Source organism: Pipistrellus kuhlii, unplaced genomic scaffold, assembly GCF_014108245.1.
Source record: "Pipistrellus kuhlii isolate mPipKuh1 unplaced genomic scaffold, mPipKuh1.p scaffold_m20_p_9, whole genome shotgun sequence".
In the NCBI taxonomy this organism is placed as follows: domain Eukaryota; kingdom Metazoa; phylum Chordata; class Mammalia; order Chiroptera; family Vespertilionidae; genus Pipistrellus; species Pipistrellus kuhlii.
In genome coordinates, this window is record NW_023425595.1 from 33639735 (window position 1) to 33653113 (window position 13379).

A 13379-nucleotide genomic window follows, 5' to 3' on the forward strand; every position below is an offset into this window, starting at 1 on the left:
TGTTGCAGGAGACTCCCGTTACTTTGCTAATAGATTTGAGGCACCAGCAAAGAAGTAACGGGTGTCACCCTAATCTGGACCAATCTGATCTTTGGGGAGCTCAGAAGTCTCATGGTGACTCTGGCCCCTGGACTCAGTGAGTTTTTAAGGGACTGTATGATGGCCAAGCTTTTTTTTCTGTCTGTTAGGAACACAAAGGAATTCCTAACACTCCTGTCCAGTAGGCCAACCCAGGAAATACTTGAACACAGAATACAAATACCAATATGATTTTATTCAAACATAGGCAGGAACAATGACCTTCAGAGCTGGGTAAAAACAATAAGTTAAAAGCATGGTTAGAATTTCAGACAATCACATAAAATGTTTGAAGGAGGTGATTTCCCCCTCCTCTCCTACTAATTCAACACAGCATAAAAATAATTTAGATCTAGAAAATATCCTTATTCGCAAGCAAATGAACTGAAGGTGTGGTAGCATTTCCTCATTTATGCACAATGCATACAATCTACACCTTCCCCCAAAACCTTTAAGGCAGAAATGGCTCATTATAGGCAGAGAGTGAGCTCATGCCAGCAGTATGCTGTGCCAAGGACATTGGGAGGAGTTTCTCAGCCAAAAGATGCCTGCTTGGGTCCCTTTAAAAGACAAGTGGGCCAGTTGGGTGCTGGAACCCATTTTGTTTCTAGTCTTTGCCTCCATATATCAGGAAGAAGCCGAGGTCCTTGCAGGTGGACAAGAGGCCGGTGTGGGAGCTCTCACTGTCTATGCTGTCTGGCTCTCGGGGTGCCCAAGAACTAGCCTAGTGGTTTCAGGACTCTGACAGCTCAGAGAGAAGAGACCGCGCACTCCTGCAAGCTGGACGAGGCTGAGGGCGGTGGGCAGGGGCTCCTTCCTTCAGTCTCTCAGCTGCATTAGTCTTTTTGGGAGAACCGGGAAGAAAATATCCGTGCAATTCTGCGGGTTTCCTCTTCAGGCAGGTTGGGAGGCAGCGAGCTAGGTCTCGGGAGACAAGGCCTTCGGGATGGGGCGCTTCCAGTGCCTTCACTCTTGTCCTGGAGAGGAAGTCAGCTAGGTTAGCACTGAGGATGTGGCACCGCCAAGAGATGGCTTTGGTTCCTCTCGTCCTTTAGTCCTTTGGCTAACGTGATGCAAAGCACTTTACATACCTGATCGTGTATAATCCTTACCTCAACCCCATTGGTGGGTACATCATTCCCATGTTATGGATGAGGAAACTACAATTCAAGTGAAATAAACTTAAGGTCCCACAGCTCGGAGTAGCAGAACCAAGATGTGAACCAGCTCAGGCTCTTTCTAGGCCTCTGGAGGAGGGGCAGCCCCATCAAGGATGGGTTTGAAGCCTCATGTGTCTGGATGAGTCTAGACAAGACGTTTGTCCTCTGAGTTATCTCTGTCCCACGTGTGGTACCGGGAATATATCCAACTTTTGGAAAGGCGTTGGTAAATAATATACTCTGTTGGCCCTTTGAGTTCCTCAAGCTGCCAGGTGACATGAAACACATACTCATGATCCTACCATCAAACATCTCTCTGACTCAAGCGGACAGATTATCACTAATTCCACTTTTAAGGTGCTTGCATTTGGGTTAGTCCACTGTGGTCCTTGAATCATTTGCTCAACCTTTTTTTCTTGGTGCTTAGCCTGTGCCAGTTTCCTGGCCTGAAGGAGCTCACAGCTCTATAGGAAAGCTACCCCTGGCAGCTGGCCGGGAGCATGGCCCTGGGGAAGAGGGAGGCCTCACAGGAGAGGATAAAGTGCTGAAAGGAGAGGGGGGTCGCCACCACAGGCAAACGTGGCTGACATCACAGCATGCAGCCTGCCCCCTGGGTGGACCTCTCTTCCTGCCCTCCAACTCCAGGAGCGTGACCTTCACCAGCTGGAGAACACTAAGAACACACTGCACACCCCTCAGGCCCTGAGGAGCTCGAAGCTACCTCTCCACTACCTGAAACTCTGCTGCTGATGGGAAACTGAGGCCCAGCTATAGCTGCTTCTGGGACCAGTAATATTTAGTGACCCTTCCCTTTATTTCCTTAACCTATTTATCCAGACTACTGTGAGAGGGAGACAGAACTTGGACAGAATTCATTTCTTGACCTCAGTTATGCAGGGGAGACAGAAATATCTACTGAAAGAATTGGAATAGCAGCCAGCATATAAGGAGAGTGGAAATCAGGCATCCCCACTCTACTGCCTGGGCATGTTTCCCACCCATGGAAAAGGGGGAGATGGGCAATCTAGAGGGTACTTGCCAATCTGGAATTTAAAATGCCAATGGAATGCACACAACTTGAGTAAGCTCTCAGGTATGACAGGATTTCTTGGGAACCAATAGCAAAGTGGTGCTAGGGGCTGAACAGAGACTAGAAGATATGGCTCCATCTCCCAGGCAGGATAGGCTAAAAGGAGAGAAAGGAAACCAACCCTTTGTTAGTGTATGCATTTCTTCTTTCCAAAATATGGGAGGCACCTGCATCCCATAATGCCTCAGACCAAGGGAGGTCAGTTGCCTAGCCACTGCCTGTTACCTTCCCCTTCCAGACTGAGTGCTCTTAAGGGCATGAACTGAATCTATGCTTGTGATTCCAACTGGTCCAGATCCCATAAGAACCCGGAATCTTAGATCAGTGAATGGGCGGTACCAAGCCAGTGTGACTAGAGTCTTAAATTGAGTGGGGAGAAGACTGTCTCTTGTAGCAAATATCTCATTCACTCATTCTGGAACCCATGGTTGTCTTTAGAATAAAATCCTTAAAATCTGAGCATTTTAAGCCTCAGCAAACCTTTCTCTACTCCCAAGATACAAGACTGTTGTTTCCTGAACTATTTAGAACTTAGGAGTGACACTAAGTCCCATTCCAGTCATCTAGTTGTATACAGATGGATCTTCCGGGCCACCAGCTTAATTTCTATTTCTTTTTTATTTTGTTTTTGATTTTCTTTCTTTATTGATTAAGGAATTACATGTGTCCTTATCTCTCCATTCCTCTCCCCTCCTCCATCTCCCCGCTCATGCCCTCACCCTACTAGTGTTTGTGTTCATTGGTTATGTTTAAATGCATGCATACAAGTCCTTTGGTTGATCTCTCCCCCTTTCCCTCACCTTTCCCTGCCTTCCCTCTGAGGTTTGATGGTATGATTGATGCTTCTCTGTCTCTGTATCTTGTTCATCAGTTTATGTTGTTCATTATATTCCACAAATGAGTGAAATCATGTGATATTTATCTTTCTCCGACTTATTTTGCTCCATCCATGCTGTTGCAAATGGTAGGAGTTCCTTCCTTTTTACAGTTCCTTCCTTTATACATCCATTGTATAGATGTACCAAAGTTTTTTAATCCACTCATCTGCTGATGGGCACTTAGGCTGATTCCAAATCTTAGCTATTGTAAATTGTATGCTATGAACATAGGGATGCATATATCCTTTTTGATTGGTGTTTCTAGTTTCTTGGGACATATTCCTAGAAATGGGATCACTGGGTCAAAAAAAATATGGAACACCTAACAAATTTGCGTGTCATCCTTGCGCAGGGGCCATGCTAATCTCTGTAACGTTCCAATGTTAGTACATATGTTGCTGAAGAGAGCATAATTTCCATTTCTTTCTCTGCTACAGTGGAAGGGGACTAGGGAGATATTGGTCCTCTTTCAAATTCTGAAACCAGGCCTCTGTTTCCTGACGGAGGGGAAGCATTCTTTGTTTGTTTGCTTTTTTGCATTCTCTGTTTTTAAGAGGCTCTGATGGGCCTTGCTCTCCCTGATTGGGAGGGCCAAGTATCTCAGTTCATAAAATGACCATCAAAAGAAAGTTGTTGGTGATTCATCAAACCTTTCAGGAGCCTAAATTCTGTTCAACCTAACCAATTCTTTTTAAAAAAATGTTCTCATTGATTTTTAGAGAGATAGGAAAGGGGAAGAAAAGAGAGAAACAATGATGATAGAGAAACATCATTGATCGACTGCCTCCTGCACGCCCCCTACTTGGGATTGAGCCTGCAACCTGGGCATGTGCCTTGACCGGGAATAGAACCAGTGATCTTTTGGTTTCTGGGTCGAAGCTTAACCACTGGGCCATGCTGGCTGGGCCAACATGATTAATTCTGCTTCATCTTTTTTAAAAAAAATATATTTATTTTTTACAGAGAGAAAGGGAGAGAGATAGAGAGCTAGAAACGTCGATGAGAGAGAAACATTGACCAGCTGCCTCTTGCACACCCCCTACCGGGGATGTGCCTGCAACCAATGTACATGCCCTTGATCGGAATCGAACCTGGGACCCTTCAGTCCGCAGACCGACACTCTACCACTGAGCCAAACCGGTTTCGGCTCTGCTTCATCTTTTTAATAGATATTATTGATTTCAGAGAGGAAGGGAGGAGAGAGAGAGAGATGGAAACATCAATGATGAGAGATATTCATTGACCGGCTGCCTTTTGCACACCCCCTCCTGGGGATTGAGCCTGCAACCTGGGCATGTGCCCTGACCAGGAATAGTGAACTCCTGGTTCATAGGTTGCTCAACCACTGAGCTATGCTGGCCAGGCCAACCTAATCAATTCTTAAGGATAAAAGGTAGCCCTGGTTCCCATCCTCCTGGGGCTGCACAGCGAGAGGGGAGACAGACACTGACCTACCCAACAATCACAGAGATGAGGCCTAGAACTTGGGAGCACGGAGAAAGGAGCAACTATTAGCAGCTGGAAAGGTCAGGACTCTTCACACAGGTGGGATCTGAGATGAGCAGGGTTTCAGCAGAGCTGGGGGAGGACATGAGATCATCCCACTGGAGGGAACAGCAGGAGCATAGGCCTGCATTTGCTGCCTGAGCCAACTGCCCTGGAGCTGGATCTAGCATGACTGGTTCAGCCAACCTCCCAGCACCCACACCCAGACCAAGCGGCTTAGGGGCCTTATCTGTATGGCCCAGGCCCAGGGGCAGGGCTTGGCTGTGTGTACAGGGTGAGGCAAAGGTGTGGAAAGACAGAGAACACACCCTCAGCAGCATTTGGTTTTTGTTGACTTCAACAGGGTGTAAAAAACATCTTGACTAGTAATAAAAGTTTGTTCTTCATCAGGATTACTAATACATTAAATACACAACCTGGAGGAGCTGGGCAGAGGTGAAACCAGCCCTTTTGGCAGAAGCAAGTTGTCACCACCGTAGCCTGGGATTTGCAGGAACCTCAGCTTTCCTGGGGAGGCAGGGGGACCCACACGGAAGCAGGATTCTCCGACTAAGGGGCTGTAGGGGCCCTGGAGTCTAGACAGTGGGTGTCATACATGGGGTGACATTCCTGGAAGGATACTTTAAAGAGGGACTTGAAAAATCATGAAGGTGGAATCGGAGTAAGGAAGATGAGAGAGGCTGTTCCAGGTGGAAGCTCAACTTAAGCAAAAGTGTGAAGAAGGAATTTCTTTGCTGGGAAAACAGTGGGGACGGGCCTGGTTGAACTGTACATAGGGAGGATGGAAAACAAATCCAGAGAGAGGGACTGATGCTTGCCGAGGGAACTTCCTAAATGTCTGGGGAGAAACTGACCATATTCCTCTGTAGGATCTGGGGGTGGAGGTCTGACTACTGTCCTGGGTTGAAGGACAGAACTGTTTTTCCCAATGGTCTGGGGCTCTCCAACAGTCCCCATCAAACCCACCCAGCTTTCCCAATAACTTCCCCAACTTTCAAATATGGGAACCTCCATTTTCTGAGCACCTGGACACCCTGGCCATGAAGAACAGGCCTTCATGCCTATTATTCGAGACAGATATATTAAAGGAGACTTTAATGCCAAAGGTAGAATTCCACTGGGGTGAAAATAAAGTGTCATGGAAGGAGAGAGGTACGGTGGTGGGAGGAAATTTTGGGGCTCCCTGGGCACCTCAAATCAAGAGACTAACTCTGGCGGGGAGCTGGTTCTAGTTCTGGCTCTATGCTTCTTAGACAAGTGATTTTGGGCATGCCACTTTCTCTTTGGGCCTCAGTTTCCCCATCTGAAATGGATCAGGAGAAGCAGATGATGCCAGAGGAGGTTCTGTAACTCAGGGACTTATTCCAGATGTGGTTCCCCTTTTGGCGATGTCCCTGTGATGCACCTTTTCCAAGGCACTGTGATTTGGGTTCCCTCCACTCCAGTCCCCAGATGGGTCCCCCTGAAAAGGCCACACCATGTTCCCAGGAGGGTGGTAGGTGCAGGTGACCCCACTTACACCCCTGGGACTTTCTCACAGGGGAGACTGTGGGGTGGAGTGGGAGGAATACTGGTCTGTGGCCAAGCTCAACTGCCTCACTTGCTAGAGCCAAGATACTCTCTCTCCGTCAGTAACGTCATTGCCAAATGGAGCTAAGAACCGCTGTCTGGCCTTCTTACCTCAGGTCTACTGTGAAACAGAAATAAAATTCAGATGTGACCAAGGCTCTTGCCTGGTACAATAACTTGCAAAACACAGGTGCTAAGCTGGAGCTACAGCTGACACCAGCTGCAGAGAGTAAAATGAAGCCTTGCTGTTCTCTGACCTCACCCTAGCAGAGAACAACTGGGGTACAGCACTTCCCCAAGGCAAGCTAGGCCAGCCTGGCCAGGCTCTCCCCACTTCACTGCTCCCTGCCCAGTTAGCCTCTGGGCCTGGCATTAGGACTGAACTTTTGTTCTTTTCCCAGAGCAGCTCCCCTGAGTGACAAACACTGACTCAGGAGCTGGAAGCAAAACTTTCCAGAGCTGAAAACTGTTAATAGCCTCCTGGTTCTGGCTGGCTAGGTGGGCTTGCCAACAGATCACTGGCTCAGACAAGTGAGGGCTCAGTATAGCTGCCTGCCTTGCTCAACTTTCACCCCCTGGGCTGGCTGCCTCCTCCCAGGGTGGGGGCGGGGCTCACAGAGTCCTCTCTGAAGGCTGGGACTGACTTGGTGCTAAAGAGAGCAGTAAACCTAGCAGCTGTGGCTAAGAGCAGGGGGAAGTGGGGACAGACCACAGGCCTAGTCCTGAGAGGCCAATCTTAATCGGACCCCCCCAGCCCAGCTGAAGCACGGCTGGGGCTCATGCTCTGAGCTCACACTTCATGCCTGCTCTAACCATGTGGGTCTCACTACTTCATGCTCCCTTTGAGGAGTCTTCCCCAACGGGCTATTCCACAGGGCCTAGGATCACTCCCTCACCTGAGGCCCATCTCCCCATCTACCCAATGAAGAGGCCTGACTAGATCCAGACTCAACCTTTTGAACCCATTCCCTGTCAGTTAGATTCCTGAGAGGGAAGGATTCCTGAGAGGGAAGGATTAAAGTGACACTTCTAGAACTACAGCTTCTCCCGGTTTCTGGCCTCAGAGAAGCTTAGGCAACTTGGGCCTAGAACATACCCAGCAGACCTGTGGGTCCTTTCCCTTGAGTTGTCTGTCAACTTGCATTCTGGACCAGGGTGGGCATCAGCCATTTCTAGCTATTTCCCCTGATTTTTGTGCATCCTTGGCCAGCGAGCTCATCTCCTTCCCAAAGCTTTGTGTGGCCCTTATCAGAAAACCTTTAATCTTTAGGTCTCCTCTTGGGACTCTGCAGAGGGCTAGAGTCTTGGGGGCTCACAAACATGGGCTTCCAGCTCCAAGAGGAACAGTTCAGCCATTCGGCCTGGAGCACAGGCTGAGGACAGACACCAGGCACAGGAAGTTTCCCTGCTGATTTGATTTGGCGATTTTGTGGTGGTTGGGTTTCTTTGTCAGGAGTGTATATTTTTAATTTAAATTTTCTTTTATTTCTTTCAGAGAGGAACGGAGAGGGAGAGAGAGAGAGAGAGAAACATCAATGATGAGAGAGAATCACTGACTGGCTGCCTCCGGCACATCCCCCATTGGGGATCGAGCCTGCAACCTGGGCATGTGCCCTGACTGGGAATGAAACAGTGACCTCCTGGTTCATAGGTTGATGTTTAATTATGGAGCCACGGCAGCTGGGCTTTTATTTTTTAATGTTTTTATTTCAGAGAGAGGAAGGGGGAGGGAGAGACAGAAACATCAATGATGAGAATCATTGATTGGCTGCCTCTTGCATACCCCTCACAGGGGGTCGGAGCCCACAATCCAGGCACATGCCCTGACCAGAAATGCTCAATCTCTGAGCAACACTGGCCGGTCGATTGTATATCAGATGTCTCTGGGTTTGGGGCAGGGAGATCAAGGCACAGAAAGATTCCTTGGGTTCCTGGGGAAAAAGCAGCAGCTTTAATGCCTTAAGACTCATAGGCAGGCCGGCCATGGACTGCTGTGGCCAGGGCTCTATCACTCTTAGGTGGGGCAGTGTGTTGTTCTCGGCTTCTAACTCTGGGTCTGAATTGAGCACACAGTATATGCTACAGCCCTGAGCAATGCTTTCCATATTTCTCAGGTTCCCTTTCCCAGTGCTAAGCTTCTGATCATGTCTCTATCCCTTAGTATTTCTTTCCTACCAGTCCACCCAAGATGTAACAGCCTAAGAGAGAAGATATTTCAGTAAAAATGATAAAAATTAACATTTGTATAGTTCTTACTATGTTGCGTGCCAAGAACCATTCAAAGACTTTACATTATCTTATCCAGTTAATCCTAAACAAACCCTAGCAGGCAGGTACTATTGTGCTCATTTTTTAGATAAAAGAAATGAAGCATAAAAAGTTAGTTAACTTGTCTCAGTTTACACAGCTGGTAAGTGGGAAAGCTGAGCTTTAGACCTAGGCAGTCTGGATTCAGAGGCCATGCTCCTAACCACTATACAAACTGCCTGATTGGAGAGAAGAGGGAAGTACAGACATAAATTGAGACCAGAGAAACCTTGCCCTAGACCCCAGAAAGCCAGCAGCAGCGCCTGGGCAAGGCATCAGGCCTGCTCTCAGCTTCCCAGCTGGCCTGGAAGACCCTGATTACTAGTAACGTCTGAAACACTGGTCTGGCTGAGTGGAAGTGAGAACACTAGAGTGGGAGGGAGTGGGCAACCTGCCTGGCCATGTCTCCGACTTCCTGCCTCCTACACTCACTCTTCTGGAACAGCGTTCGGTTAATCTTTGCCTGTGGTTAATAGAGGCTCATTCATGATGTGGCAGAGCCTGGCCGTCAGGAAGGAAGGCACCGAACAAGACAGGGCAATCTCATGGTAAGGAACTGGTAAGTAGGCAGCCAGAGAGGCCAAGGCTCAGATGACAGGTTGCTTCTTGCTCTTTGCTTCTGATCCCTATCTTAACTTGATTGTTTAGGTCCAGGCCTATCTCTCCTCATCTCTGGCCTTCTCTCTAGCTAGTCTACATGGTTTTTACCTCCCAGCTGCCAAATTCTGTGATTCTCTGACAGATTTCTTTTCTTTTAAAAATATATTTCTTTACTGATTTCAGAGAGGAAAGGAGGAGATAGAAACATCAACGAAGGGAGAGAATCATTGATTGGCTGCCTCCTGCACGACTCTCACTGGGGAATGAGCTCGCAACCCAGGCATGTGCCCTTGGCGGGAATCAAACCTGGAACCCTTGAGTCGGCAGGCTGAAGCTCTATCCACTGAGCCAAGCCAGCCAGGACAAGATTTCTTTTCTTCCAATCCACAGCTTACAATGCCTTTCCTTCACCTTTGTTGGGATTCTCCTCAAGCACCCCATGTGTTGTCTTCCTTTCCCTATTCTCCTTTGCTGTGCTTTGTTTTAGTTAAGTGTTAATGTCACTTGAGGAAGTGAATGCTTTGGAGGCCAGAGCCCTCAAAGAACTGCACTCCCTGAAGGCAGGGTCTGTAGCACCAGACCCAGCTCCTTAAATGTTACAGGTGCTTTGCAGGAACTGGTGGACTTAGACATAAAACTGGTTCCCTTGTGGAACTGTGAACTCCCAAACGAAAGGGCCATAGCTCTTGTCTTTTCCTGCATCTGGTTTGGGACTATGTCTTCGTTCATTTGCCAAAAGATGTATATTTCAAGTTTGAGGCTCAAACTTCCTTTCTACTCTCTGGCTCTCCTAATCACCAAGTGAAGTTATTGAAGGGTTCTTAGCAGAGAAATCACATGATTTATTCCATTATTTATTTAACACTTGAAGAGGCAAGGGCAGGAGTGGAGAGGCAAGTTAGGAGGCTCCTACAATAATCTAGGCAAGACATAATGATGGGTTAGGCCCGGGTGGTAATGGTGGGGGTGCTAAAAAGTGGTTGGATTTGGATGTATTTTAAAGGCAGAGCTGGTTGTACTGGCAGAGGCATCAGGAAGGATCCTAAAAGTTTGGCCTGAATAATTAAATTAGAAGGATAGATTATCTGTGAACTGAGATGGGGAAGACTGAGGAATAGGTTTGAGGAATAAAATCTGGTTGAATTTTGGACATAGAGATATCAGTTAGATATACAAGTGGAAATGTTGAGGAGGCATGTGAGCCTAGAATTACAGGAGAGATCTGAGCTAAGTAACCATAAGGAGTCTTTACCATATAGAGGGAATTTAAAGTCCTGAGGTCAAATGGGGTCACCTACAAAATAAGTGTAAATAGAGAAGTTTAACAACTATGCTCTGGGTCACCGTTCTATTAACAAGTAGGGGAAATGAGGGAGAACCAGCACAGGCCAAGCAGAAGCAGCCAATGAGAGAGGAGGAGAACCAAGAGAAATAAAGTGAAGAAGGTGTTTAAAGGAGAGAGATCAACTATGTCTCTTGCTGCTGAGAGGTTAAATAAACTAGGCACTCAGACTGGATAACTGACTTAGGAATATGGAGGTTTTTATTTTATTTTATTTTGGCAGCTTTGAAGAGGCCCTCCCACTCTTGGTAAAGTGGGGATAAAAGTTTGATTACAGTGCGAGATCACATTGGCTGCAGTATGGGGAGTGAACAGTGCTGGGAAAGCGTGGATATGAGTGATTGGTTAGAAATAGTCATGGGCGAGATGACTGGGACTAGATAAAGAATTGATGAGAAGTGGATTAAAAAGATATGCAGGAGTTGGCATTAACAGGCCTTGGTAAGAGATTGGCTGAGAACCCAGGGATAGAGTTGGAAGAGGGAAAGATAACACCCATGCTCTGAGTTACCGAAGACAAGTGCAGGCGGTAGAGGGGGTATGCAAAGGAACGTGACAGGCTCTTGTTGTGGATATAGTGACTGTTTGTAACATCAAAGAAGACATTTAAGATACAGTTGGATCCACGTGTATCTGCAGCACCGGCGAGAAGTCTAGACTGAAGATAGGAATTTGAGAGTCATCAAACTATAAATAACAACTGAAAGAATTGAAGAGGTTTAGATTTTCCTAAATAAATTCCTACAAGAGCAAAAGACATGTCTGGATAAAACAACATGCATATTACTTTTATACTCTTTCCTCCCCTTTTAGGGAAGTTAATAAAACTAGTTTGCTCATAGTGACTAAGCAAACAGAGCCAGAAGTAACTTTAAATAAAACCAGAAAGCTGTTCCCTAAAGAGGTACTTCATCACTGGAGGGAAGAGAAAGCTGAGGCAGCTGAACTTGACAAGATTCACAAGCAATGTGAAACCTGCTAAACCTGCCATCCTTCTCTCTCCTTTTTAAAATGTATTTTATTCATTTCAGAGAGGAAGGGAGAGAGATAGAAACATAAATGATGAGAAAGAACCGTTGATTCGTTGCCTCCTGCACGACCCCTACTAGGGATCGAGCCCATAACCAGGCATGTGACTTGACCTGGAATCAAACCATGATATCCTGGTTCATAGGTTGATGCTCAACCATGGAGCCACACCAGCAGGGCTCCTACCTTCCCTTCTTGAAGAGGAAACAATTATAAGATGAAACTGACATGAGGAAGGCGAGCCAACCTGTGTGGCATGTGGTATTCTACAGGACAACCACCCTGTGAGGCCTGATAACCCCATCTGGCAGATAAGAAAACAGACTCAGGAAGATCAGGAGCCTTGGTTAATGTCACAGAAAGACCTGTATCCACTATACGTGGAGTAGGGAGGGGGAAAGCCTGCTCCACAAATTCTTGAAGTAGAGACAGTCTGGAGCAGCGGTCACCAACCTTTTGGACCTCACGGACCACCAGTGGTCAGTGGACCACCGGTTGTTGACCACTGGTCTGGAGGGTTTCAATGTGGAGTGAAGGATTAGGTCCTCCCTTAGATCTTATGGTGAAGCCAGAACAATTGAGCCAGCACTTACAAGCTCTCTTTTTGAGGATGAGTCACTTGCCCTGGTCCTGAACTTGGTCAGCTACAACACAGCCAGCCCAAGACACTGGCTGATAAGAGCCCAGGAGCCTCTCAAATCCTCTTCTTCTACCTTCAGGCCACAGCTGGCCTTAGGAGGAGGCAGAATAGATGGAATTCTCAAATGGAGGTATAGGATAGGGCTCCTGTTCTCCCCTCCTTATCTCTCACTTTGAGCTGTTGGTTGTGCCTATTTTCTCTCCCTCTTCTGCATCTTCCTCTTCTTCCTTTCTCTATTGGATCATTGCATTAGCATACAGAAAGTTCTAGCTGGTCCCATATTTGAAACACAAAACCAAAACCCTCCCCTTGAATTCATAGCAACTTCAGTCCCTATGCCGTTTCTCTGCTCCATATGCACAGCCAAATTCACAGGAGGAGTTAGTGTCTCCATGTTGACAACCTTCAATTATTTTTAAACTTTTAATTAATATGATTTTGAGATTTCAGCATGTAATGCATAAAAAATACATGTAACACATGTAAATTATGAACATAATAAAAATTAACATCAGTAAATTCACAAAAACAAACCTAAGAATTAAAACATTAATAATGTTGAATAGACCTATGTGCTCCCCCTTCCTAGCCTTACCCCCTCTCCACAACTATGAACATTGTAGTCAAACTATTGAAAACCAAGAAAAAACCTTAGCAGCCACGTTACATTTAACAATAAGAATGATGATTGTTGGAAACTGGAAATCAGTAGTGTAGACAATTATAATTCTAAAAGAAACAAAATTCAAGTTGTTCTACGTCCAGTGGGGGAAAAAGCCTTTAAAAAAATGAAGGCAAAATAAACATATTTTCAGACAACTGAAACTGAGAACATCAGTTATCTGTAGGTCTGCACTACATGAAATTCTAAAGGAATTTCCTTTACAATGTATGAATTCCCTTCATACTGAAGGAAAAGGACCTAGACTGACATCAGGATGTGAAGAATGAAAGAAACCTAAGAAATAAGTATGGGGTAAATATAAAATACTGTTTTATGTCTTAAAATTTTCAGAGTAAATCCACTTTTAAGTCCAGAGATCCCAAGCTGAGATGATTATGGTGCCCTTGTCCAAATGTAATTCACAATTAAGTCTAAAATAAATCATACACATAAAGAAGGTAATAAGTTCCGATTTATCCCATGGTGACTATTTCAATGTTTTTAAAAAATATATGT

General features: G+C 46.2%; 1 protein-coding gene and 1 non-coding gene across 6 annotated transcripts in view; both read right to left on the reverse strand.

The window, feature by feature from the left end:
- Positions 1-253: 253 nt before the first annotated feature.
- The window catches only part of C2CD3 (C2 domain containing 3 centriole elongation regulator), a 109454-nt gene continuing 96328 nt past the window's right edge, over positions 254-13379 (reverse strand). For all 5 annotated transcript variants that reach the window (XM_036426802.2, XM_045577602.1, XM_036426799.2 and 2 more), the window contains one exon: positions 254-1055. In XM_036426802.2, coding sequence (XP_036282695.1) covers positions 915-1055 — 141 coding nt within the window. In that variant the 3' untranslated portion in view covers positions 254-914. The remainder of the gene's footprint in view (positions 1056-13379) is intronic.
- On the reverse strand, positions 3514-3617 carry LOC118713888. The gene has a single exon (XR_004986434.1). It is a non-coding gene; the product is annotated as a U6 spliceosomal RNA (small nuclear RNA).